The 27,768-nt window shown below is 37.2% G+C and overlaps 1 protein-coding gene across 10 annotated transcripts in view; it reads left to right on the forward strand.

Moving 5' to 3' along the window:
- LOC135222034 (RNA-binding protein 1-like) overlaps positions 1-27,768 on the forward strand; it is a 171,165-nt gene that overhangs the window by 63,790 nt on the left and 79,607 nt on the right. For 7 of the 10 annotated variants that reach the window (XM_064260165.1, XM_064260160.1, XM_064260158.1 and 4 more), the window contains 2 exons: positions 9,021-9,176; positions 11,218-11,241. In XM_064260165.1, coding sequence (XP_064116235.1) covers positions 9,021-9,176; positions 11,218-11,241 — 180 coding nt within the window. The remainder of the gene's footprint in view (positions 1-9,020; positions 9,177-11,217; positions 11,242-27,768) is intronic. The other 3 variants (XM_064260167.1, XM_064260166.1, XM_064260164.1) reach the window with 2 other exon arrangements.

A 27,768-nucleotide genomic window follows, 5' to 3' on the forward strand; every position in this document is an offset into this window, starting at 1 on the left:
TTGTAGGAATGATACTGTGTTAGCAGGATGTTGATTTTTTAGGTAGACACACACCCTGATTGTGCCGGCTGCAGGGGTATGAAATGTGATCTAGAAAATAGGTCTGAGGAAAGTAAGGATTTTCAAAGGACTTGATGCTTAAGTGCATTACAATAAGAGGAGAAGGGAAGCAGATAAATTCAACCACCTCTATTGGAATTCTTGGGGATTCGTGGACTCCTCTATTTGTGGGTTTTTCTGTGGAGCCTATCTGAAGATTGTTCGCTGGAGGACTCGCCCATTCGCGGGTTTTTCCGACTATAAATGTTCACTAATTACTGTAATTTGATGTTATTTTCATCACTAAATACATTTTTATGATACAAAAATTATTTACTGTAGTAAGTTTAATAATATTAAATGATAATTTCTCTCTCTCTCTCTCTCTCTCTCTCTCTCTCTCTCTCTCTCTCTCTCTCTCTCTCTCTCTCTCTCTCTCTCTCTCTCTCTCTCTCTCTCTCCTGTAAGAGAAGCTTGAAGCCAGAGCTTTCAAATATGTCAAGTTAATGTGACTGGTGGAGGGAGTTGCCAAGTAATTTCTCTCTCTCTCTCTCTCTCTCTCTCTCTCTCTCTCTCTCGTCTCTCTCTCTCTCTCTCTCTCTCTCTCTCTCTCTCCGCTCTCTCTCTGCTCTCCTTCTCTCCTCCTCTCTCTCTCTCTCTCTCTCTCTCTCTCTGTTTTGGCTGGAAGAGTTGAACGTATGTATGTATATATCTTCAAGGGTACTCATGTCTAAGATAATTTTGAAGTGATATCAAAGATTAATACAGTAATAAGATAGTAATTTAAGGTAAACTTGATGTAGGATTTTATGTAAGGTGTACATTTGGTATTTGAACTTTCAAGATAACCAGATATAAGCGATTTTAGAGGGAACTAAGTATTCTAAGGGTAGTCTGTTGCACATCTCCCACGGATAAGGGGGGTCTACTGTAGTTGGGTCATGTCATGAACCTATCATTTTTCCCCTTCACTATGTCTTTCATTTTGTAGTTTTCCTTACTCAGTCTATGGGGTTTCCTCTGCAGTTTGATCTTGTTCTGAGAATTCTTCTTTGGCTTTACCTTCCGCTCCCTTTTTTGATTTGGGAAAAGCATATTGTAAAGTTTCAACAAGGAGTTGTTTTTAAGACAGGATTGTGTTTTTAAGAGAGGATTAAGTAGCAGCCAAAGAGTGCCAAACACAAGTACTCCTTACATGAAAACGTAGGTTTAAATGTTAGGAAAAATACAAATTAGTGTGGTGTTAATTGATTTTACCGTTTTAAACATTGATCATTAGGGTATTGTTTTAAACTCATTATTTATAAAATTTCCATTAAACTCAATATAGGCAGTCCCCGGTTAATGGTGATCCGGTTTTATCTTGTCTAGCACCATGAAATCGGCAATTTGTGGCACCCTTACAGGCCACATTTCAGTTAATGGCACCATAAGGTACTGATAATGGAGTTGAAGTTCCATAACATACCCAAAAGAGCGCCATTAACTGAATGACGGTTTTCACTTATCGGCACCCTGCCGATAACTGAGGGCAGCCTGTACTTATATCATTATTTATATTAACATTTTCATTCATTTTCATCATACCTGAATGACTGTGGGTCACAGTGCTTGGCTTTATGCTTATATCACATATTCCATTCCATTACAGTTCACCTAGAATGGTTAATACGACACCTGATAAACCTTATAGAGACGTTAGGGTGGTGGAAATGCCGTCAAAGATTCATGGTATTTTTATCCCAAAGAGCTCAAACTTTTGGGGTGTATGGAAGAGACCCTGCAATGTAAATACTTTGTCAGAAACTAGGTCATAATGGAAATACTTCTTTTTTGGGCCGAAAATGAACATTCTGCAGGACAGTTGTTGTTATTAATGGGGCTTAGTTTTTCTAGACCTCCGAGTCTCGTGTAGACTCCTCTTGGGCTGGTTCTCGGGGATTAATCCTGAGTGGTTTTGGTGGTTGAGGATTCCATAAGGACAAGTTCTAACAGTAGATGTTGATGAACAGTAATGACCAGTTTACTACTTTCCCTGTGAGGAAGCCTGAGGCTTGAGGAGAGGATGCATTTCTTCAAGTTTGGCCCTATTTCGACACATTCCTTCCCCCTTTTATCTGCTTCAAGGAAAATATTTAATAAATTTTGAGGAGAAGAACAGCTCAAAGACTCTTGTAGAGCCCCATTAGCCCTTAGAGGGAGTGAATTTTGGACTTTCTAGCTTTCAGTGGATCTCTTGTAATCTTCTATTTAGGAAAAAATAGATTCGGACTACCGAATTCCTTGCAGTTCCACTAACTTCCGCATCCTACACAACCCCTGGAGATGCTCAGCAGTCTCCTCCCACTAAATAAGATGTTGAGATCAGTTCTAAAATTTTATCTCCATATCTTTTTTGAGCCTCTAGAATCTGTTCAATTAACATCTTACTATGAAACTAGCACTATTGGAAGTTAAAAAGAGTAACTGAACTGTAATTGTACTCTCCTTAAGGGTGCCGGCCAGCTAATACCATTTTTTAAGGACAGGACTTTAACCTTCATATCACTTAAAAAGGTGGCTTGGGACATCTCCAAACCGCATTTGATTTTCGCCTCTGACTGGTTTTGCGACGCCAGTACGATTTATCCTAAAAATAACCATCTCCTCCCTTGAAACTTAATATTTAGACCTGGGATTGCTACCATACATAGACCTGATGTATACCTCCAATGATTTTTTTTTTTTTTGTGCAAGATATGAATTTTTTCATTATGATAGAAAAATAAACCCTATAAATCAGGAAGAAATTGTAAGAAAAAAAAATTAAACAAAAATTGGAAAATCGCCTTCATTTTATTGTTCTATAATGTCTTTCTAAGTTGCATACCAGATTTCAATGCTATAGCTTTAAAACTAGGGGGAAAATAGAATTTGAAGGTCAATAAGCATAGTTTTGAGAAACGGGCATTCAAAGTTTTTTTTATTGTATTATTGCCAAGACATTGTTAACCCTTTAACGCCGAAGCTGTATTTCAAAAATAGTCTCCCGTATGCCGGTGGCATTCGCGAGTGAGCGCCGAAGCGGAAAAAATTTTTTTTTTTTTAATCACATCATGCCTATGTGTCATATATAATTTTATACAAATCGCGCTGTGAGCAAAACAGTTAACGCAAAAGAGTTAAATTTTGTTCGTTGTATTGTACACTAAATTGCGATCATTTTGGTATATAACACATTGTAAAACGATCAAGGCAACACAGAGAAAATATTATCACAAAAATGATGCATGAATTCGTAACGCGCAGGCGTAAAAAAAAAGCCGTTTCCAAAAATTCACCATAAATCGAAATATTGTGCTAGAGACTTCCCGTTTGTTGCAAAATGAAGGTAATTTATTGAATATTACTAGACTGTAAGTGTTGTAGCTTACAATTGCAGTTTTCAACCATATCGGTAGAGTTAAAGTTGACCAAAGGACGAATTTTTTCTATTTATCGTTATTTATATGAAAATATTTCAAAACTGATAAACGCTACAACCATGGGTTGCTTATTGTTGTATTCTACATGAAATTGTGCACATTTTCATATATAAAACTTTATGTAACAGCTAATTTAAAATGGTGCTAACTTGACGACAATCAACGAAAAAATTTATGATTTTTTTGGAAGAGTTACCGCGCAGATGTAAGGAAAAAATTTATTTCATAAATTCACCATAAATTGAAATATTGTGTTAGAGACTTCCAATTTGTTGCAAAATAAAGTTAAATTATTGAATATTACCAGAATGTAATAGTTTTAGCTTACAATTGCTTTTTTTTTACCATTTCGGTCGAGTCAAAGTTGACCGAAGGTTGAAATTTTGGCACTTATCGTTATTTATATGAAAATATTTCAAAACTGATAATAGCTACATCCATGGGTTGTTTATTGTTATATTCTACATGAAATTGCGCACATTATTATATATAAAACTTTTGTGTAACGGCTAATTTAAAATGATGCAAACATTACGACAATCGACAAAAAAAATTTATGATTTTTTTTTTGGAAGAGTTACCGCGGTAAGGAAAATTTTTTTTTTTTCATAAATTCACCATAAATCGAAATATTGTACTATAGACTTCCAATTTGTTTCAAAATAAAGGCAAATGATTGAATATTACTAGAATGTAAGAGTTTTAGCTTAAAATTGCAGTTTTTAACCATTTCGCTCGAATCAAAGTTGACCGAAGGTTGATATTTTGGCACCTATCGTTATTTATATGAAAATATTTCAAAACTGATAAAAGCTACAACCATGGGTTGTTTTTAGTTGTATTCTACATGAAATTGCACACATTTCCATATATAAAACTTTATGTAACGGCTAATTTAAAATGGTGCAAACATTACGACAATCGGACGAAAAAATTTTGATTTTTTTTTGGAAATTACCGCGCGGACGTAAGGAAATTTTTTTTTTTTTTTTTCATAAATTCACCATAAATTGAAATATTGTGCTAGAGACTTCCCATTTGTTGCAAAATGAAGTTAAATGATTGAATATTACTAGAATATAACAGTTTTAGCTTACAATTGCATTTTTCAACCAATTTGGTAGTCAAAGTTGTCCGAAGGTTGAAAATTTGGCACATCGTTATTTATATGAAAATATTTCAAAACTGATAAAAGCTACAATCATGAGTATTTTTGTTGTATTCTACATGAAATTGCGCACATTTTCACATATAATGCTCCATGTAATGGCTAATATAAAGTGGCGCAAAAATTATGTCAAAGTGACGAAATAATTTGAGATGTGTCACTGATGCTTTTTAGTGTGAGAAGAAAGAATTTCGCGCTTGCGAGACTGCGTAACGATTGTAAACAAAAGAACGCCTTGATCCGTGAGCTCCCAGCATCCCGCGATGCGCGTTATTCAAAAGTTTTCACCTAGTAGGCCTATAACTATTTTTCCGCGAATTTTTAAAAAAATTTTATGTCGACGTACCATACGTCCAATCAGCACCCAACAGACAATTTATATCGACGTTTAATACATCCAATTGGCGTTAAAGGGTTAATAAGTCATGATTATTATGAATTTTGTATTCCTTTTTGGTTATTAATAAACCAAAACTATGTTATCATAATTTAATCATAAATGAAGATCCCGTTGCTCAAAGATCGTAGCCTAGGGCGCTATGTCAGACAAAACAGGGCGCTCCCTCTTGCACAACTCTTTCTCTCTCTCCCCTTCACGAACTCCGCTAATATCGCAGATATGATATGATCTTTTGAACTCTATTGGAGCGAATTTTCTTCTTCTGTATGTTAGCGAGATATTTTGCTTGTCTTTTCCTCTTTGGCATGATGAAAACTTTCCGAAACAATGAAAAACAGACACAAAAGCAAGTGAATGTTAGAGGTGAAACTCGAACATGTACTCGCTTTCATGTTTTTACTCGCACTGAAGGGTGTAAGCACACTTTTCCAGTCTTATGACTCATAGAATGGAATCTCACAGTTGCCATTGTTCACAGTTTGTTTGATAATAATTGTCAAAATTTATGATAACAAGAAATACTTCATTTTCTTGTACCGATCAATGTTATTGGCTCATTCGGTTACTTTTACTAATTACTCTGTAACTGTGAAAGTAAGAGGAATTTTGACAAAATATTTCTTTTTACCCATTCTCCATTGCCATATGAAGCTCCATGAATTTTTCATGATATTGCATTTTTCTCCCTTTATTGGCCAGCCGGCGCCCTTAATAATGCTGTTAAAAAAATGCGGTTTCATCTTTTTTACCCCAAGCTAAGAAAGATGTTGACGCTTATTTTTTTCTGAGGAACTGTAAGAATTCCAAATTTAACCTATTTGGTTGGGAAGGAAGAGGAAATGCTACTTATATAGTGTTAGGGCAATTGAAATTTATTTAGAATAGGTTGGTATAGAAGAGGCATAGTAAACCGTTTGGTTTGTGCTTTTAGAAAACCTGGAACATCCTTTCACTTTATTCTCTGTGGCATATTTGATTTGAGTAGCACAAGAGAATCTTTCTGGTTTGTTGCTTGAACACTTTATCATCCTTGAATGCAGTAAATCTGGTCATGTCTCATAGTGTTTAATCCCAGCGGACTGAGTACCTACAAAGGTACTGTCACATTACTATTCTCTCACAGGCTCGGCCTCCTTTTAGAACTTGAAGCTCTAGGAAGGGAGGTCTGGTGTGCTGAACCCCCAGTCAGTTCAGGATTCACTCGCCTCCCTCCAAGTACGAGTCTATCCTATTGTAAAGACCGAAGGTTTGTTCCGCATATGAACAAATGACAAATTTTTAACCAATTTGTATTTTTCATAGCTAACAGACCTGAGGTCTCGACGTCGATTGCCCACCTCGTATGCGTGTGAGTTGCCAGATGCCAAAGATTCCTTGCATTACAAATTTGTCCTTTTAATGATAACCATATTCAACAAAATAAATAAAAGGAAGCATTTCACAAAATGTAGCATAAAATATGAACAAAATCATACAACAATCATCGTGGTAGCGCACAGATAACTTGAGGTAAAGGGTGGGAGCATTTAAATTGTTGAGGAAAGAAGGCAAAGACAGGGAAAACATTACTGTAAATATGTAAAAGCATTAACATTCACATAAAAAAAATAAAAGGGAATTTCTCAAATTTAACATGAGGATAAAATAGAAAATCAAATGCTGTACAGTAACAATAAAAAGTCTTACTTGAGCCAGTGTTCAGTTTGCTTAGTGACTTGGTATAAACTGTATTCAACAGTGACTTGGTATAAACTGTATTCAACAAAATAAAGAATAAAGCATTTCACAATCAGATTTAGCATGGATGATGAACAAAATCATACGTCTCTGTGGTGACGCACAGCTGCATCGAGATAGAGGGAGAGAGCAATTATATTGCTGAGGAGAGGAGAAGAGACAGTAAGAACATTACTGTATGTATGTAAAACCAGTACCAGTTCACCTAAATAAAATGAATGGGAGTTTCACAATAGCTTTAACATGATGATAACTTTAAAAACAAACAATGCAATACAGAAGTAAGAAATAAAAGAAAGTATTACTTGAGCCAGTGCCCAGTGCACATAGTGAGACGATAAGAGAGAAGAGGGAAAGGGTTGGTTGGGGGTTATTAGGTGGGGGATTGGGGTAGGCTTCCCACTTACTTTCCAGCTGAGCTTGTATGAGTTTTCTCTCACTACATTTCGGCATTTTGCTCGTTTCTTTCTCTTACTCGATTTACCCAAATCTGTAAAATACCTATCAAGTGACACTTGCATTTTACGACTTTTTAGCACTAAAAGTAACTTGGCTCCATAATAGATACAGTGGCGCTGCATTCAGCTTCTGTATGCCTTGGATTGTTTGTTTAAATGACCTCCTTGTGAACATTTCTTTAGCGTCTTTCCTTTTCTTACTTGCATTCTTTACTTAAAACTTATTGCCAAAAGTAAGTTGATGTGTTGTGACTTATTAATCTCCTTCTTGCACTCAGGATCCAAGTGTACACACATCAGTAATCTCTCTCTCTCTCTCTCTCTCATCTCTCTTCCTCCTCCTCTCATCTCTCATCTCTTCTCTCTCTCTCTCTCTCTCTCTCAACACACACACAAGCACACACACACACAACACACACAACAGTAAATACACACACACACACTACACACCACACACAGTGCACCACCCACACACACACACACACCCACACACACACACACAAACACACACCTCTCTCTCTCTCTCTCTTCTCTCTATCTCTCTCTCTCTCTCTCTCTCTCTCCCCTCTCTCTCTCTCTCTCTCTCTATCTCTCTCTCTCTCTATCTCTCCTCTCTCGCTCTCTCTCTCTCTATCTATCACTCTCTCTCTATCTCTCTCATCTCTCTCTCTCTCTCTCTATCTCTCTCTCTCTCTCTCTCTGATTATCCTTGCAGAATCTGAAGGAAATTGGCTTTATCAATCTTTGCCTACTGTGACCATTTTGGTTTTCTTGAGGGGTTCCCGTCTCTCCTCCCTCAATCCCAGCTGGCCATGCACCATTTTCACCAAGCAGTTCGTAAATTTGTCGAAAATTACTTCATATAACATTCCGTTTTATTATCTAACACTCATAATTAAACTTTTGATCACATTGATAACTGAAAAAATTGGAAAATGGGGACTCTTTGGGTGGACTGGAATTAATTATTCTGATTCCCTTTATTTCTTAATGGAGAAAATTTTTTCATATTTCATTTCAACCAGCCTTCTAGAACGGATTAAGTTCAAAGTCCGAGCTACTACTTCATCTATTGAATGGTGCACATATTTCACATACAGTTTCTGAGATGATCAAATAGGACTCAACAAACATGAGACAATTGTCAGTAATCTGGGACTCAAGAAACATGTATTTATTAACATTTTTTGCATCACTGTTTCACTTTCTTCTTCACTTCCATTCAACAGCAATGATGTACATCTCATAGAACAAGTTGTGGGTGTTGGGGAGGTGGAGGTGGAAGGATTAGCAGGAGTGAAATAAGTCTTAGTGGGAAACAATAATTTTCTCTTTTGCTTTTTTCATTCACTTAGCTACTATGGCCTTAGCGGTCTCCAGAAGTTTTAGAAAGCCTTTTTTATGCCTTTTTTTTATATGTATAAATAGAGGTAATGTTTGTCATTGACTCTTGTGCCTCACTCACCCCAGCCACCTGCAGTGGTGATAAGTTACTTGATAGTCTATTTATGAAATTCAAAGTTCTCCATTAAAAAGAAATGGAAAAAATACTTAAAAGAGTTGGAATTTCGCTGTGAAACTCTTGGAGAGTGTTGCCAAATGTTAGGAGAATTTTTCTGTATGTTGAACTCATTCCAAAATCTTAAGATCTTTCATTCTAAAAACATGGGATGGCCCCTTAAATCTTGCTCAGCTGTGCTCCGAGTGTTGTGATATATTTTCTTAGTTTTTGTGGCCTTTTGTACTATTTTTAGAGAAGAAAGCCAGCCAGGTCCTTGTGAAAAAAGGCAAAGAAGGGAAAAAACTCCTGAAAAGCAGCTACCAGTTGCTTTTAGGGAATGGGATTCCCCTTCCAAACAACGACTCTCTCCCCATCCCTCCTCTCCACATCCATTTCCACAGATCCAAAGGTATGGGCCATACTATAGTTGTTAAAAACTTTTTAATGTTTTTCTTATTTAAATTATGTTATTTAAATCTGAACTTATTTAATTGTAGTTTCTGTGTAATGTTTTGTATAAAAAGTCAAGGTTAGGGTTATAACTTTGTGGTCAAGAATGGATTAATCCATCAATGGTTATTTCTTATGGGAAATATTTCTTCGGATCTTGACTGCATCGCATCGTGACTCTCCTCCTAGATGGGATTAGTATCGATTTTCAGGGTTCTACAGTATACTGTATAGCAGCATACTTTAGATCAGAAAGGTATTTAATTTTAGTTGAATGGTTTCTGGGGTCTTTTGGATCCAGGCACAGGGGTCCCTTCTTGCCAATTTTCTTGCATTCCTCTGCCAAATTGAGGTGGTTTTCTCTGCAAGGCTGCTCTTCACTGCACACAGAGGACAGACTAGCTCCCTATATGGAAGCCACCTTCTGGTGGCAGTAAGATCCAGAAAGGATTCCCATCTTCTCAGTGTGGTAATCAGCTGTCTTTAAACAGTAGGTAAGATTCATCCCAGATATTATAGTTTTCGTAATAAAACTATTGAAGTAGACCCTGCTGTCAAGGAGAATGAGAATTCTGATGAGTTAAAACATTCAAAACACTGTGGAGAACAGGAGGTATTAGACAGTCATCTGGGTCAGCCATTCGATCTTTTGTTTGAATGGCGACTTCCCTAACGCTGCAGAGATATAAGCTATTTTTAACAATAATAAATTTTATAAAAATTTATATTTGGTATGTATTCATTCAACTTTTTTTTTATGTTGGAGGGTTGATGAGGGTTATGGATATTTTGAAGGGGTTGGTAAAAATATCTTGAGGGCCATAGCAGTGCGCATTTGATGAGTCAAAGATTTTAATCCCACATAAAGGAATTGTTTATAAATTATTTGTATGGATTGGTATCCTTTTGTAAAAAATCACATGTATGTGCAAAAGCGTGCACACATTTCAATACAAGGCAGACAACACATCTTGATTGACCAATACAAGTGGAGAGAGCAGAACTACGTGGGTCACTTACACTGGGAACGAAGACCCCTTTGTTTACTTACAAGGATAGGCAAGTGTTTGGTGTGTGTTTCAGCAGTCAGTGTCTACAGTGTGCTTATCAGATTGTTCTCCATATTAGTACAAAATACTCTTATGGACTCTTGATGCATCTGAATAGGGTTGCTAATTTTTTGACAAAACCTAAGGTGAATGAAAGATGACAAAATATATAACCAAAGGCTATCATAAATAAAATCACAACTGATGAATACGTTCGGTGACTTCTTGAGATAACAAGCACTAGTAATAAGACCGGTAGCTTTCTTAGACTTCGGATGCGCCAACACTTTTATAGCATTATCAGCTGATTGCCATTTTAAACCTTTCGGAATGGAACTTGGGCATCTAGGATGCTTTTGTGGCATGCAGAGTTAATTTTGATGGAGTAATTGCAGATCTGGAAAATGCTTGTTTCTTGGTAACACATTTTATCCTATAGCCATGTTCTTTTTCTGTTATCAAGAATGCTGGTAAACAAAACCAACGATACAGAAAAAGTTTGAATTGCAATTCTTGAAAAGGAACAAAATGCTTTTGTGACCTTCATCTATCTTTTTGTAAATTAAACAAGTCTAGGAACAACAAAATGTTTCAGTGATGTGCTGATTTTTTCAGATACTTTTTCAAGGAGCTGAAAAAATGCTTTCATGCATAATATTCATGAAGACCACATCTCGTATTTGAAGAACTTTTAATTTATCTAGGAAGCCATCAGATTTTTATGTTTTAGAATGAAATATTGGATAATTGGAATTCTTGATTTGAACCTCAAAGAAGTAATTAGGGGACTTTGTTATTAATTAATCCTAGAGATTTTTTATATCCATTCTCATTAATAGTAGTTGGGTTTTTATAAATTCAGTTTTCTGGTGTAGAATAATTGAAAAGTAGAAGAATGAGAAAAGAATGATTTTTTTTTTAACTAATAGAAGTTACTAATTATCTTTTCAGAGGTGCACGTCGTGGATCTCCAAGGTAATATCAGCTTTTGAATTTGTATGCTATATTGTTTCATTAGTTTGCCCTGTTTTATGGCTATAGCAGTTCATTGTAAATAATGAAAGTTCGGAACATACAGTATTTGGTATGGTTAGATGAAAACCAACACACACATATATACACACAAATTGACGATCTATCGTTGGGAGGTGTGAAAAATACAGCTCTTGGTCGACTCCTTTTATTCCTTCCTCCAGCTTTACGACAACACACGTACACGTATATATACACATATAAAACTCCTGTTATCTTGGGTATGATGAAATATTTGTGAAATACGTATTGTTGCATTTATTTTTCTGCGCATATGCCACCTGGTCTCTCGGATATCTCGATCAGTGTCATGACTTTTGGTGAACCTGCGAGAGATCTTTGCTACTTTTTTCTTTTCCCAGATGTTTGCTCTGTGGCAGAAATGCTTTTCCAGTACCTCATTTTTGTTTGTTTGTTTGTTACAAAACTCTTTAATTAGTGACATGGTCCCATGCAGTGGCTCTTCAGTTTTAACACCTTGCACTGATCACAAGTTAATGAGGCCCCACTATGCATGCATAGACCACATGTAAGAAGTCTCCAACATCAGTCATTCTTTTGTGCATTTTTAATTATTCTTCAAATAAGCCTAATATTTGTTCATACGCGGAACAAACCTTTGGTCTTAACAATAGGATAAATCTTCTAGAGCCAGCTGGAAACTGGTTAAAATCAATCAAAGATTGTAAATGCAAGGAATCTGTGGCATCTGGCATTCGATGTTTAGCTGAGCTGGAAGCGCATCGAGAGAGTGCACTTAAATCCAGTGACACATCAGTCTTTCTTTGATCACCTTGGAGAGTGAACCTTCTCTTTGCTCTCTTCCTCCCCAAGCCAGGATTTTGATGTAAGCCCATGGTTTCTTATAAATTTATACCAGCCCAGAAGATCCGTAAGTGTCAATGTTTTAGACAGCCTTCCAGGATTCCCGGGTTCACTTTCCTCTGGGACGTTTAATTACAGTAGACAGGCTTCTCGCCTTTTCCTCTGCTTCACATTGGCTGTTGTGTGAAATGCTTGTCCATCTCTTTCAAGGGGATAGTGCCCCTTCAGGGAGAGAAGGCCAGCTACATTTTGTTATTTAGCATTTTGTATATGTTTTATTACAGATATTTTGAAACATTTGTGTAAGTTTCTTTTCTTTTTAATCTTATGTTAACATTTCCTGGGAATGTGGTAATGTTTTAGTCTTTCAGAATTTGTGTGATTCGTGACGTTAGAAGTTAGTGTTGCAGACAGGGTTTATTTGCTAGAATTAGTCGAGTAGCCCTGCACGTCTTCACAAATTTTAATGGCAGACAATCTCTGATTGTACTGATCCCATCTGCTTGCACGACCAGTCATGATTCTCATGATTCCCGTCTCTTCTCTTTCCCGTCATTTTGTAGGGGGAGGGGGTGTGAGTCATACAGCTCACTCCCTTCCGGATATTCTTGCAGATAAATATCCTTTTGGTCTCTCAGGGTACAAGATATCTTTTTCCTGAGGGAGAGCATATTATATTTGTTTCTTTACAGGCCTTAAAGTTGTCAGCCCTGCTTCTCACCTTGAAGTCTGGTGGCGGTGGCGGTGTCTGCTCAGAACTTGAAGCCCCTCACTTCACTTCCCTCTGACAGAGATGCCTCTTCACTAATTTTGGTATGCTCGTTGGTGCTGTGAAGAAATGTAGTTTGGAACCCAGTCAGTCCTCTTGGCAGTGTGTTCCTTGTTATCCTGGGAGACTGTTTTTGCTGACCAACGATACAGCATCCTTTTGCAAAGGTATCGACCTTACAGTGGCTCTCTTCCTATGCGTGGATATCGTCTCCCTCTGATGTTTCATCATCTGTGATGTCAGTCTTCTTGACAGCCCAGTTTCGTTTGGTACTACATTCAAGTGAAGGGCGATGGGTTTTCTTGGTAAATTCTTCGCTCTTCTGCATGTGTGCATATACTAGGAAGGCCCTGCTGTCTCTGCCATCAATGAGTCCTTTGTCTCTGGCTGCCTGTCTGATTGCCGCAACAATACTCCCACTTCACCTGTGACATCACCTTCAGTGATGTCTCTCCCTCCACCTGCTACCATGACGTCACTCCCTGCCTCGCCCATGACAACATCACAGTTGGTCATCAACCCATCGGAGGTGTTCTTTCAAGAGTGATTGGCTGGACTCTTGTGTAGTAGGAGGTGTCCCAGATCTTCAAGCAAGAACTGTCATAGGCCAAGGGCTCCTCCTCCTCCTCCTCCTCTTCCTCTTCTGCTCCAGTCAGTGATATTCACTCCTTGCATCAGAGCTCTCAGGATGGTTCTTTGTCTTCTCAGCCTGCTCGAGTTCATCTCATAATGAGAAGGCTCCGATTCAGGGGTTGAAGGTGATCACTGCCGTGCAAGTGTTTCGTCGCATGTCCATGTACGTGTTCATGGAACGGCCTTGTACGTGTTGCATCAAACGTCCATGTATGTGGTTCATCACACATTATGTTCTTGTTTCATCGCAGGTCCATGTACGTGGTTCATCACAAGTCCAGATACGTGATTCATTGCACATCCATGTACGTGGTTCAGTGCACGTCTGTGTACGTGGTTTGTTGCATGGCCTCCTTCCAGTTTCTTCTTTGCCAAGGGTGAATTCAAGACCTTGTTTCATCATGTGAGAGCATTGTTCTTCTGGCGGAAGAAATGACTTGCCTACTCAATGATAATTCAGAACTTTTCTGCAATGCCTTTTGTCTTCAGCAAAAGACTGACGGACTTCCTCCAGAACAAGTCAATGGATTCATTGAATGGCCTTCATTGTGGGAAATTGAAGTATGCACCCAAGACTTCAACAAACCTTCCCAGGAAGGATTCTTGTTTCATTGTGTATTGCATTTGAATTGTTCCTATGAGAATATTGACCTGACTTTTTCTTGGGATTCAGACTTAGTTGGTTAGGTGCTTTAGTCTAGGCCAAGAAGGCTTCAAGGCGAAGGAAGGATGGATAAGGAACTGCTGGCCATTTGGACTTTGCCTAGCCTAAGTCTTGGCTAATCAGGGGGTTTGGTTTTTAGCTTAGCATAAGTTGTTGAGCTCTTAGCCTGACCAAGCCTAGCGGTTGAGCTCATAGCCTAGCCTAGTAGGTGGTTGAGTTAAGTAGCCAGTTAAGATTCATCTAAGCTCTGCTATACATCGCTCAGGAACACCGCCATGGTGGTTCCTTAGTCAAGGGGGAGGTTGGTTTCCTATTATCGTAGGACATATCCTCCAATGAGTATCATACTGATCGTATGTTATCATAAGGATTCGCCTCATTGGACGTCTCCTCTGTTGGAGATGCACATTTCCTGGGCAGATCAAGGACTTCTCCCCTGTCTACAGTGCAACTACTTTAACAATGCACAAGTTGACAGTAGGATATTTAGAATGTATCTTGTTGTGTTCAGGATTCTCATACCTCTCTCCAAGTATAAGTCTGTTGTAATGTTCTGACCGAAGGTTTATTCTGCACATGAACAAAGGACAAATTTTTAATCAATTTGTATTTTTCATAGCTAACAAACCTGAGGTCTTAACATTGACTGCCCATCTCTAGCCACCCCCCTTACTTTTCATCCTGGGTTGGAAGAAAGACTGATGCATCAGTGGATTCAAATGCACTCTCGACGTGCTTCCACCTTGGCTACGCGTCGGATGCCAGATGCCACAGATTCCTTGCATTTACGATCTTTGATAGTTTTTAAATTGTTTCCAGGTGATGCTAGAAGATTTATCCTTTTGTTAAGACCTCAGGTTTGTTAGCTATGAAAAATACAAATGGATTAAAAATTTGTCATATTTTAACCCTATTTTCACTTTAATGCTTTCACGTATGTGAATTCTTCGTGAAGCGGGTACTTGTTACTTGTTAGTATCATTTTCTTGGAGCACCGGCTTTGTAAAAAAAAATTTATTTGTAAGTTGTGATCATCCTTAAAAATGAGCTCTTGTACAATGTTTGCTTTATCTAAGAATTTGTTGAGCATAGTTTATTTCAAATATTTTGATTCTAATACTTTTGGTAAATGTTTTGGCAGCGAAGACTTCTGCCAACCAGCTGAGTAGTCTTGAACTAGCCACTTTTTCCTATCTTGTGCACTGTATTGCAATGAAGAGTAAGTCTGCTGTGTTTTGCATCTTTGCTTTGTATTGAGGACTGGTTAATTTTGGGCGACTGGTTTTTATGTACTATTGATTTACCGAGGACAGTGGAATCTCGGTTTTTGAACTTAATCCGTTCCAGAACATTCCACGATATCCGAAATGTAAGAAAACTGAAACAATAATTCTCTTAAGGAATAATGTAAATATAATTGAATAAACAGTTTTACACACACAAAACGATGAGAATTATAATTTAATAAATGAACATTTAACATCACGCTTACTTTTATGTAAAACGCTTGTTAGGTTATGGAAGACGGAGGAGGAGGAGAGGTTATTGTTTGGAAGGGGAATCTCCCTCCAGAAGGGCTTCAGGTATCAAGGACCTATCTAGGGCTACTTAGTTCCTTTTTTACGGGCACTATCTTGATGTTACTTCCCTCTTCATTTTTTACTGGCACTAGGATCAGCTTGAGAGTTACTGGACCCCTGTTGCACAGCAAACCTGTCCAAAGACATTTGTTTCAGACTTTTCTTTAAAATTTGCTTAAAGTTAAACATGGCATTGCCACTAAACATACTTGAGACATGGATTACAAATTATTGGTTGGGATGGTAAGTTTACAAAAATTTTTTTACATCATTCCACTTGGCAAACTTTCTTAATCGGTGAAGTAGGTACATTATTTATGCCCATTTGGTTTCCGAATTTTTCAAACCAGCCTCTGCTGGACTTAAATTCACTAACAGCAGCGCTTGTTGTAGGGATTTTCTCACTGGGATTTGGCATACATCCTCCAACACTTTTGCTAAGAGTTCTTTATTAAATTCTATAGTGTTTCTCGCCTATTTTACAGAAATTTCTTTGGCCCCATGATGGCTTATTGAGCAGTTGTAATCATATAAAAAAAAAGCACAAAAACAATGAACACGAAAGCAGAATGTGTCATGAAAGATGGGATGCTTTGTTTGGGCACCTGATATGGGGCCCAGTCATGCAGTGGGCCCCGGATGGAGTGTTCAGAGTGTACAAAAAGCAAGTTAACGTCCTACGGTAACCGAGACAAAATTTTGTTCAAGAAAATGTCTTATGAAAACTGAAACGTATTAAAACCGAGGTTTGACTATTTATTTGGGCTTCACCTTCCTAATGTTAACACTTTTTCATTATATTTAGGAAGATTTATCATTGTAGTTTTCTTGTTCTAAATTATTGTACCAGTTATGTATGTTGCCGCCTCGATGGCAGCGTGACGTAATATAGCAAACCAACTGTCCTCCTTGGGTTGGTACTCCTGATAGGCCTAACGCCGATTGCATACCTCCATCATCTCCGCCCACGTATCTAGAACGAAAACACAATGGCAATGCACACCTCTCCCCGCAGGGAAAGGAGCACAATCCTGATATATCCAAGCTTTCGATTTACAGGCAAGCCATATGAATATGGGAAAATCCAAAGTACAGACAACAAATTAACTGTACCTGAAGAGTTCTGCTCCTACGACTTGCTACACGATGAGTACCTCGACGTCAAAATCGTCAAAGAAAATATCAGGGTGTTTATCTGCTTCTTGTGATGTCCAGGAAGTCTCGAAGCATGAGAAGGCTTCATGTTCACAATAGTGCCCGGGAATCCAACAGAATCAAAACAACGGGGCAAACTAAACCGGCTTAAAGGGATGGAAACAAAGCACATCCTCTCTTAAAGGCGGTAAGAAAATAACTGACGGGGGTCACAAGTTAGAGGGGTATGTGGGGGGCTCCACATGTCTCGTGACCAAGCACAGATGCCAGTAGTCGTTTTTGTACGCAATTATTTTAAACTTTACCGGTTTCCAGCTGGCGCTAAGTATTTATCCTAATGTTAAGACCTCCGGTTTGTTAGATATGAAAAATACAAATTGGTTAAAAATTTGTCATATTTAGCGTATCTCACATATCATGCGAGTTAAATTTGCGTGACTAAGTAACATTAGACTATAACCTCTCTTTATCCATTCCATTTTTTAATTAGGCTAGCCCCTTTTCCTCCATCTTTGTCTAACCCATCTTCTAGTTGAAGTTTAAAAAAGTGGAAGAGAATGCCAAAAGTATCGTTAGTAATGATATACTTGTTTTGAAGATGCATGCAGCCAGAAACAGCTGATTTGCTACGAACAACCGAATCTGATAACAACAGCCTTTTTGCCTGCATTTCAACTATTGTATGATAGTAAAAAATTACTGTAGTTATGTTACAAATGACGTTTAGGAGAGTAGGACTGATATATTTGTACATTACTATGTCCTTATTTGCTATTGCGAAAAGATGGGCAAGGGCATTTACTGCTAAATTTAACCTGTAAGTTTTAGCTGAAGTTGAGGAAAGAATGTTTATCCGCTAATAAGTATTACCGTGCATTGGCAAAGTGGATGAAACTTTCGCAAACTTCGGTATAGTACCATCAAACTCAACCATAAACAGAATTTGAGAGAAACATGTTTTAATCAAAACTATTGGGTATGAAAGAGCACATTTTACTGTTTTCACGCCAATAAAAGATAAATAAGTAAAGCTCATAGTATTCTGATGAGGTCAAGTGAAAATATCGAACGAAATCTGTTGATTTTTGTTTACGCAATAAGCATGACTTAAGCGCCATCTACTAACGAAAAAAAACTAAATTTCATTCACAAACTATATGTTTTTAAGTGATATTATGACTTGAAAACACTTCGAATAATGTAAAATAACCTTGTCCCATATAAATATAGTATCTTGAGATTCATTTGCACTAACTAGAAGCAAGAAAGTCGCTCTGATTTGAGTTCAATACAGCAAACAAACTTACCTTGTAATTGCCCTCAACTGATTTCCAAAACCAAAACATTGATTACTATTGTTTGTATTTTATAATACATAAAAACAAATAATATGAAAATACATATATTATTGGATGGAGTGAAGTAAAGCATAACTTATAAGATCCTTGGAAAAGATGCATACCCATTATTGTATTTTATCTTACGATACTAATATGTAATTATTTCATACTTGAGTTTTATATCTCGTGTATGATGCGACCCCTTAAAATTAGCTCAAAATTAGGTCTTCAAAAGTCGCATGATACACCGAGTATATACGGTAGTTAATTTTGTGTGACTGGTAGTTTGCCTCTTAAATATGTTGCCTTCTGTAATTCGTCGTCATTATAATGTTTTAAGTAGTTATTCCATTTATAGGATTAGACATGAAACTAGTTACCTCGACTACATCTTTATTGTGCACTTTCTACCTTAACTTTTAGGTAACTACTATTTGTTCCGTGGCTGGGCTCCTAGTTGTACTATTAGGTCCTTGTACTTCTTCATTATTTCCTTCATTTCTTTGTTACTTTCCAGACATACTTACTCCCTCGGTTCACTGTCTAAAGCAGTGAATGGCTGAAGGTGCCACAGTGCTTGGATTGACAGCCTAAATTGAATGAAATCATAAATCATTAGCTCCTCTTGTTATTGTATTAAAAATGTCAAAATTTAAACTTATCTCCCTGTACGAAGCTTTTGTTTTAAATCATCCCCCCCCCCCCCCCCGCACTTGTCTAGCTGTTCCTTTGTTTTGATGCGGTGTACCCATTTTGCTTTTGTTTCTTTGTTTGGCTTGCAGGAAAATCTTCCCTTTGCCTTTGATAATTTCTAAAGCTTGAAACAACTGATCGTGCTTTAGGCGTGGCTTTTGCTGCTATCCGCGTGGCTTCCCTAGTCCTCTTCTAGGAGATTATCTTATCCCCTTCAGTCCCTTTCTGTTTCTATACTTCTTCCTTCTTGCAAATTTTACTTTCTTATGAAACTGCTGATTTTCTTACTTTTCAGTATTTTCCCATGGTTGAGTTTCACTATTCTTTGGTGTTCTATACCTCTTGAACAATCTGTTCTATTACCCTCTCTCTGAAGTCTTCTTGCATCACTTGATTTTCTTCGGTCCATGCATTTTCTTCGTAGTTCCTTCATTATTCTTAGTTGCAAGTTCTTAACTGCTAACCAATTTTGTGAGCTGCATTGTTGCCATGGATGACATTGCTGGCATTCAGTTGCTCAGAATATTTTCTGAGCAAGATATTAGTTTGACAACCTCTTGCACCAATTTTGTTCTTGATCGTATGATGTTGGTAGTACTTGGAAAAGAAGCAGTTTGTTATAAAAGAAGGGGTTTGTTATTCTCATGTCAAATGATGTTGCAAAATTCATTATCCATTTTCTTTATCTGTCTTGATGGTCGTATCCATGCCCTACAAGGCTGTAACTCATAGCATCAGTGCGTTGACTCATGTCTTCTCTAATAATGGTCCTTTTGTCCATTTCAGCCGATTCCATTTCCTCATGTAAGTCATGTAAACTATTCTTTCTCTTCAGTACATCATGTTTGAGGGGTATGAAAATTTAGTGCTCAGTGTGCATTCCCCTTACATAGCCTTGCCCTAATTATCCTTTCACTCTTCCTATAAACCTCGGTCATACCAATTTTTATTGTCTTATGACAACAGTACCAAAGAGTCTCCTGCTTACAGGACACGTCTGCTTTCCTAATTTTCATGAGACCTGCTGCAAGTCCCTTTGCTGTCATGCTGGCTATTTTCAAATTTCTAAATCTCAAGGGTTGAGCTTGCTGCTATTGTCACACCTGCTCTTGATATGGTTATCTGTGGGTTGCTTCCAGCAAACATTCTACAGTTTCTAATAATCATTGAATGGCTCATTCACATGATTTGTTTGGGCATAAGATACTCTTGCTTTGGTTTCTTACAAATTTCAGTCAGTCTTCATACAGGGTATGACAAGGCATTAGCAAAGACACTTGGCCAGTGCCAACTTCTTGCTTAAATGGCTGTTGATGGAGTGTAGATAAAGATTATTAAACCCATCAGTTATGTAAGGTATATTGACCTTCCAGCCCTCGAATCATTCTTGCTCTCTTACATTTTGAGCATGAGGGATGGGGATTGCAACTTACCAGAGGATCCAGGTGACACATATATGTTGAGACAGCTCTTTTTTTGACAGACTAAAGACTTGAGAATATGGGAACATGTTTACGTGCAAATTTTTTTTTTTATTGAGGTTTATGAAAGTATTGGACATAAAAAGTTTCTAACATTAAAACACAATGTAAATATTCGTGTGAAAAGTGTGGTCAGAGAGCAAAAAGATAAAGTAGTTTGATTGTAGAACAATATATAACCAACCAAAACCTAACAACAATAGTTTGGATGGTCTCCTGTTTGTAATGAGATTTAGTTTGGCTGTCATGCATGAAGACTACAGTAACTAGCTCGGTGGTAGATGCTTAGACGAAAGAAACAATTTATTAGTTAATAATGGAATATTGCATGGTTACAATTGTTACTGTTTGATAGTATTGCAAATGGTCAGATTGTTTTACTTGATCTTTGTATGTCTTCAGACTGTATTGCTTAGGCTTGAGTTTTTGCTTTATATAAGTAACAAAGTCAGGATTGTATTGCATAGAGACATGAAGGCTCACTCTCAACAGGCTTTGAACGCCAACTGTAGTTGGAGAAAGTGAATTCAGAAATACTAACTGTAAGGAACTAACTTCTTCAGGGACACCAGGTGTCAAGTTAAAACTTGTGAAAACTTGGCTTTTGGACAAGGATGGCTAAGAAACTTGATGGTCTCCTGGAAGTGTTAAATTCTTACTATGGATGACCAATTTTGTGATACTGTCCATGAGCCCAACACTAAGTATGTAAAATGCCGCTGATATCTCTTGAATTCCTCCCTTGAAAAGGCCAAAACAAACCTGCAACCTACACTGTGCAGTGCACAGTTATTAGTAAAGGACCCAGAACTGGAGCACACATTCTTGCCAAAATAGCAAATGTTGTTTGTGGAGTGGGCCGGAGTAACTGGAGATGTGGAAATCTATGTTCCTCAGTTCTGTCAAAATTAAAAATTACCCCAGCAGACAAATGCCACAGTCAACATTCAGAAAGGAGTCCATTTGGAGAAACTTATAGAATTACCAGAGATGTACGATCGACTTAGTGTTCCTAAAGGCTTCTGGGTCAAAGAAGAGCCAGCTGTAATTACTCCAGAAGAATCTCCATGGATGGCACATAAAGGGGCTATCATATTGTTTAGAATTTGCCTCTAGGCTGGATTGGTGTGCCAGGAGCCATAGGTGAGAGTAGGCTGATATTGAGGAATGGTAGTTGATAACTTGTGAAGCACCAAAAGAGCACCAGAGAAAGACTGCAAGGAAACCTCTACAGATGAGAGCACACAGGCTAAAGTTGACATGGCAGCAGTCAAGAGTCCTGTAGCTGAGACGGGCAGCTGAGAAGACGATGTATGAGAGATGAGCAAGTCTTCAAGGCCCCCAGTGACATGGGAACTCATGGCAACTGGATACACATGCTGGTTGGCTCAAGGGTAGGTTGATCCCTGGATCATGTATGAAGTTGAGGACATAGGGTCAAATATGTAAGCAAGAATGACCAAATACATGGGAGCAGTCAAGTACTTTGTAGTTAGTGAGTGGTCAAATGACTAAGAAACAAGGCAGTACTCAGAACCAGATGGAGAAGCAAGGGGATTTGTGAGAGCAGGAAGTCAAAGCAGGAGGTCCCAAACCCACAGGAGCAGAGCTGCAAATGGCAGACATCAAAGCAGGTGACAGTACCATTTCTGGCAGTGAGACTCCAGGAGGAGGACCGGGCGGAGCGGCAAATTAAATTATGATGCAACGATCAACTATTGTACGGGTGATTTACCCTTCATCCCGAGCTAAGCTAGCAAATATATCAGTGGAGCAAAATAATTCAAAGACTGGCAGGTTACTCCCAGGTGACTGAGAGAACATCAGGAGAGGGAGACAGTGGAACAAATAGTCAAGTTGGACATGTGTTGTAGGACTTTTTCCAAAATTGATTCAAGTTTGTATCACTTGGTCTTTTTATGGAAGAAGTAAGTCTATTAATTATTTTGCTCAAAAGAGAACGGTCTGATTTTGCTTGTAGGTGTATAATAGGGTCTTCATTATTTATTTTTTATGTAACTCCAAGTCTAATAGGGTCTTTGATATATATGTTATATGAAACTTTGAGTTGGACTGCTTCAGTATATGTAAAAGCACCTTCTGACACTTCACATTTTGAGATCTGCTTGATCCCAAGTGGTGCAGCTAACAACTGCTTGCCTTATATACTCATGTTCATTTTAGGTCTCTGCATAAAAATCTTTCAACGAGCATCAAGCCCTTGCTTGAATTCCCTCCAAAGTTAAAGAAATGTTCTTCTGAGTGCAGTCTTTTATCCATATAATTAAATATTTTCTGTTTTTAAGTGGTGCTGCCTCATGCAAGCAGTCCCTCTTATTTTGTGTTATGTTGTGTCGGGCTTGGTGAACATCCATTCAAAACTGAAAGTCACTTTTTTACGAGTGATGGTTTTCGTGCTCTTACAAAGAATGCATTACATTTAACAAATCAGATACTGGTATTAAGTGGGTTATATACACATGGTTTGTATGTTCAGTGGAGATCTTACACAGTTTGGAATTATATCATAGGCTATTCATGCATTGTAAAAACTTCATATATGTTTCTAGGAAAATACGTTTCACAACTGGGGAAATGTAGTCATTTCATGCTTGGAGAAACTAAATTCGCTTTCGGTAAAATGTATATGGAATATTAATTTTTTTATATACTGGAGTTCACTTTATACAATAATGTAACTTCTTTGATCATTCATGAAGTTGAAAGTTGAAGGTCTGTATTTGTGCGTGTACTGTTGTTTTTCTCTCTCTCTACTTCGGACCATAAGTTTCAGTAATTATCCCGTATCCAGTTGGTTGTAGAGCCTTTGGGCTTGGTACAAGTGGTAGAAAATCTGATATTAGGTTACCTTTAGCATATGCTAGCATACTCCTAATTACAGTGCAGCATTTACTTATTGAGTGCCCAAATTGGACCCAACAAAGATCAATTCCTCCTCCTCCTCCTCCTCCTCCCCTCCTCCTCCCTCCTCCTCCTCCTCCTCCTACTCCTCCTCCCTCCTCCTCCTCCTCCTCCTTCCTCCTCCTCCTCCTCCACTCGTGACAATTGTCAAGGTACCTGAATCTTGACAGTACTAGTGGTAGATGATGATAGGATCACCACACATGACTGGTCATTAGTAAAATGTGCACAGACTACTGTGAAGTAAATTAGGCAGTCAGGAAATGAAAATAACAATGGAAACGGAAGACAATGAAAAAGAAGTCTTGCATTGCCTGATAATGTATTATGATAAAAGTATAGTCTGAGCAGAGCCTACTCAAGTGAAATTCTTCCCAAGTATGGCTATGAATTCAAAACCGTAATTAAAAACATATTTGACTAGATAATTCCGTTGGGGAAAAAAAAAAGAAAATTTCCCTGTGCTGCCAAACCTCACTTCAGGTGATGTGATTGGCATTGGGCAGTTAGAAGGTCAGTGGTCATTTTATTCACTTCATGTTAGCTACTGTCAACTTCAGAATGATGTTTCCATTGCTGCTATTTTGATAAGAAGTATGGAAAGTCAAGCGGAAACAGCTTTCCCCACTTCCAACATCCCGTCTCAGGCCAGATATATAATTTACAACATTTTAATATACTATATTTCAGTGAACAGCAAGTTGGTTGTATAACTGATGCCATTATCGAATTTGCAAATGTGTAGATGTAGTATTGAGAAAATGCAATGCTGTAAACAATGAGTTAGTGCTAGGCAAAAATAGATCATAAAATTGTTGTAAAAAAGATTTTTTTAACAGCAGCCTTTAGTACATGTGTTGTATTCCAACACAGCATTTATTATGATTATTATAAGTACTAATTTTTTTTCTGTTGCTACTAATAAATATTTCCAGTCGCACAAGTGGAAAAAAAAAAAAAAAATGTCTTACAGCTTTTTCTGAAAGCAACATACAGTGAATGCCAAGTCTTGGATAAAACCATAAACAAGGCATAGATTGAAATGACAAAATAGATCTGGCTGTGCTGCTTTTTCTACTTGGCCACACCCCAGCAGTCTTTTGAGAAGTTTTTGATGGACTAGAGGCTCCTTGTATGAGCAGAAGCTAGCTTAGGTTACGCTATAAAAAACCCTTGGATAAATTGATCGTTTTGCGCTACACAATATGCATACTACCCTTACCAGTAAAACCCTTGAGCAAAGAAACAAGCTCAAATCTCCACTTAATGTACAATTTCGTAAATACCAAAATGTCAGAAGGTGGAAAAATAGACCATAGATTAATTCACTGAAATAAGATACTAAAACAGTGGTTTATGAACAAATATATAACAATTTTAATCATGAAGTCAAATGTAAATGAAAATAATAAATGTTTCTTGTACATATTTAGTAAACTTGGATAACCATGAGTCTAGTCTTTTAACTTTTAGCATTGTGTTGTTACTGAAGTGTGTTCATTCCAGCATTGGTGATATGAGTCTAATCTTGTTAATACCAAGCTTACAACTCTGTAAAACAATTTCTATTAGATATCTACTACTCTGTAAGCAATTTTTATTAGAAATTTGCCCATGCAGTAATTTGATTTAATTGCACTGAACAGAAATAGTGGTTAAAATGTGTGTAGGCTTTGTAGACACTATGAGAAAATATATTGGTCAAAAGTGGTATGCAGTAAGAGTACAGTTGTTCAGTAGTTGCCTTTGTTGTACATGAAATACAGTAGACCCCATATTTGTAAAGGGGGTGGGGAGTGGGTACCACACACACACACACACAGCTAAATTCTGCGAATACTTACCCCTCCAAAAACACTTTGAACTGTCTATTTTGATAGCTATAACACAAAAAAGAAAAAAAAATTCCTTATACCAGAGTTGTTTTTAAAAGTTTTATCACAAAAAGTGCATTTATTCATGAAAATATGAGTATACATTAATTTATGAACATTTCTCAGTGAAAAATACTGCAAGTAGACTAATTTGCCCTGAATAATGGGTATACTCTACCGCCCATAGAAAAATCCTTGAATTGTGAGTGCGAATAACGGGGGTCGGTACCTTATATAATACAACATGCATGCTTTATTTATTTATTTTAATTATATATTTTTTTTATCTCGGCAAAGTAAAGTGATTTACTATTATTTAAAACTATTGATGTAGTGCGCCAAACTACAGGAATAAATGCAATAGGAAATGAAGTACTGGATTGTATTGTATAGTAAATCTGTGATCTTGTTGTAGAGGATGCTGATTATATAAACTTGAGCTTGTGCACCAGTATGGTTTTTCACATATTTAACTACAGTCACACAATCTAAGCGAATGCTATAAAATTTGCAAATATTTGTGTGTAGTATATGTCCGTTCCCCAGGGGTATGCCGATAAGTGAAAACCACCATTAACCAAAACTCGGCGGTTCATGGGGCCATAATGGTACTGATAACCAGTTATTGGCGCCATAAGCATTCTTATGGTGCACCATAAGGATCCTGGGGCCGATAATCGGAACTCGGCCTGCTATGGTGCCATATATTGCTGATTTTGCCAATATATAGTAATTATATATATAATGATATATTATTATATATATATATATATATATATATATATATATATATATATATATATATATATATTGTATCTGTATAAACTGAATCATGAAAGTTAGGAACGTGATAAATCCATAAATAAAGGTATATGCCACGAGGGAAAATAAACAACGGAGTGTCCTCTAGATCTTTCGACGTTCAAAAGTCCTTTACTTAACAGATGAACTGACTTACACGAGGAAATGACAATACACCAAAGGTCATATAACTGACAAATAGGGATTAAAAAGAGATTAGTATCTAGAATCCGACACACCTGGAAGATGAGTAACCTTCCCAAACAAGCAAAAACATGGGTACAATTAAAAGTTTAAGACAATCTGCTCAGACACAAGGACAAGACAATTAAAGGATTATTATAGGTGACAGCTATTCAGAACTTTGGTAAACAAAAACATATTCACAATACATATAAAAACTATTTATACAGCGAAGATATCTCTTAAGGCAACTAATTTTTATTTAAGTTTGTAATTATATCGTAATTATATCTTTAAGGTCATTCTTAAACATGTTACAAATACAAGGGTCCAAATGAAACAGGCCACGACTAATATTGAAATTACAATGAAAAATAAGTTGTATTAAAGCAGATTCTAAAAGATTTCATGATAAGACATCTTTTGACCTTGCAATTACTGAACTACCAATCCTATTTATTCGGTGGTTGTTTTCACTTAAATGAATGAATATTGCATTAGATGTTTGCCCAGTTTTTACAGGATATTTATGCTGGCTTAACCTTACTTCTAAGCCCTTGCTCGACTGTCCGAGATAAAATGAGGGACAATCTAAACATAGAAATTTATATATTATGTTGTTGCTTTCTCTGGGGCCATTTTTATTAACATTCTTTTTAGTGTGTTATTACGTATAGGAAAAAACAAGATTGACCTTAAAGGCTTTTAGCAATGATTTAATGGTTTCAAACAGAGAATGTTCTTAGAATTTTCTTTCTCCGTGTTACTTACACTATAAAACTTTTTGTGGGCTTTATTATAACAAATATCTAATATATGTGAAGGATAACATAAATCTTTCCCTATTTTTCTTATGTATTCAATTGATCCAAATATTAGGGACTCATAATGCGCAATGCTCGTAAAAACATAGAAGAAAAAATTTATATTTTTATGTTAAGATGGTGGCTTAACATAAAATCATAGCTGGTAGATTACTCGCATATTGTCAAGAACTTTTGACTAAGAAATGTACACCTGATACCTTAGTTCATAGCGAGATATTGTATTGAGGTGTGGTTATTTAGAGTTTTAGATTTATTTTATTTTTTATTTAAATCACTTGACTAGATGCACATCCAGGAATTCTTTTCTGCTTTTTCAGTTTCAACTTACAGAAATTTAAACCCTGTGCACCTTGGACGTAGATTTAACATCCTCTCGGTGGTTCCTTATACGTAAAATATCAATTACCTCTTGACGAAGGTGGACGAAAGTTACGTACACTCTGAACTTGGAAGATTTCCTAAGAATCTGGACTGCTACTGGCAACCAGGTTAACTGAACGACAAAATGGGATTTCAGGGAATTGGCATTAGTGGTTGTGTGGAGTGCTTTTTAGATACTACTTATTTTACTTCAGTACAAGAAATTGGTCCACCTCTTGTCTGCTGTGGGGTTTGCACTTGTAATTACAGTATTGAATTTTTCATTTTTTGCTTGTAGTTCTTAGAAAGGGTGCTGGAAGGAAGTCTGGTTTGGCTGTCTTGTATATTAAAGAATGTCACAAG

This window comes from Macrobrachium nipponense, chromosome 3 (assembly GCF_015104395.2).
Source record: "Macrobrachium nipponense isolate FS-2020 chromosome 3, ASM1510439v2, whole genome shotgun sequence".
Taxonomy (NCBI): Eukaryota; Metazoa; Arthropoda; class Malacostraca; order Decapoda; family Palaemonidae; genus Macrobrachium; species Macrobrachium nipponense.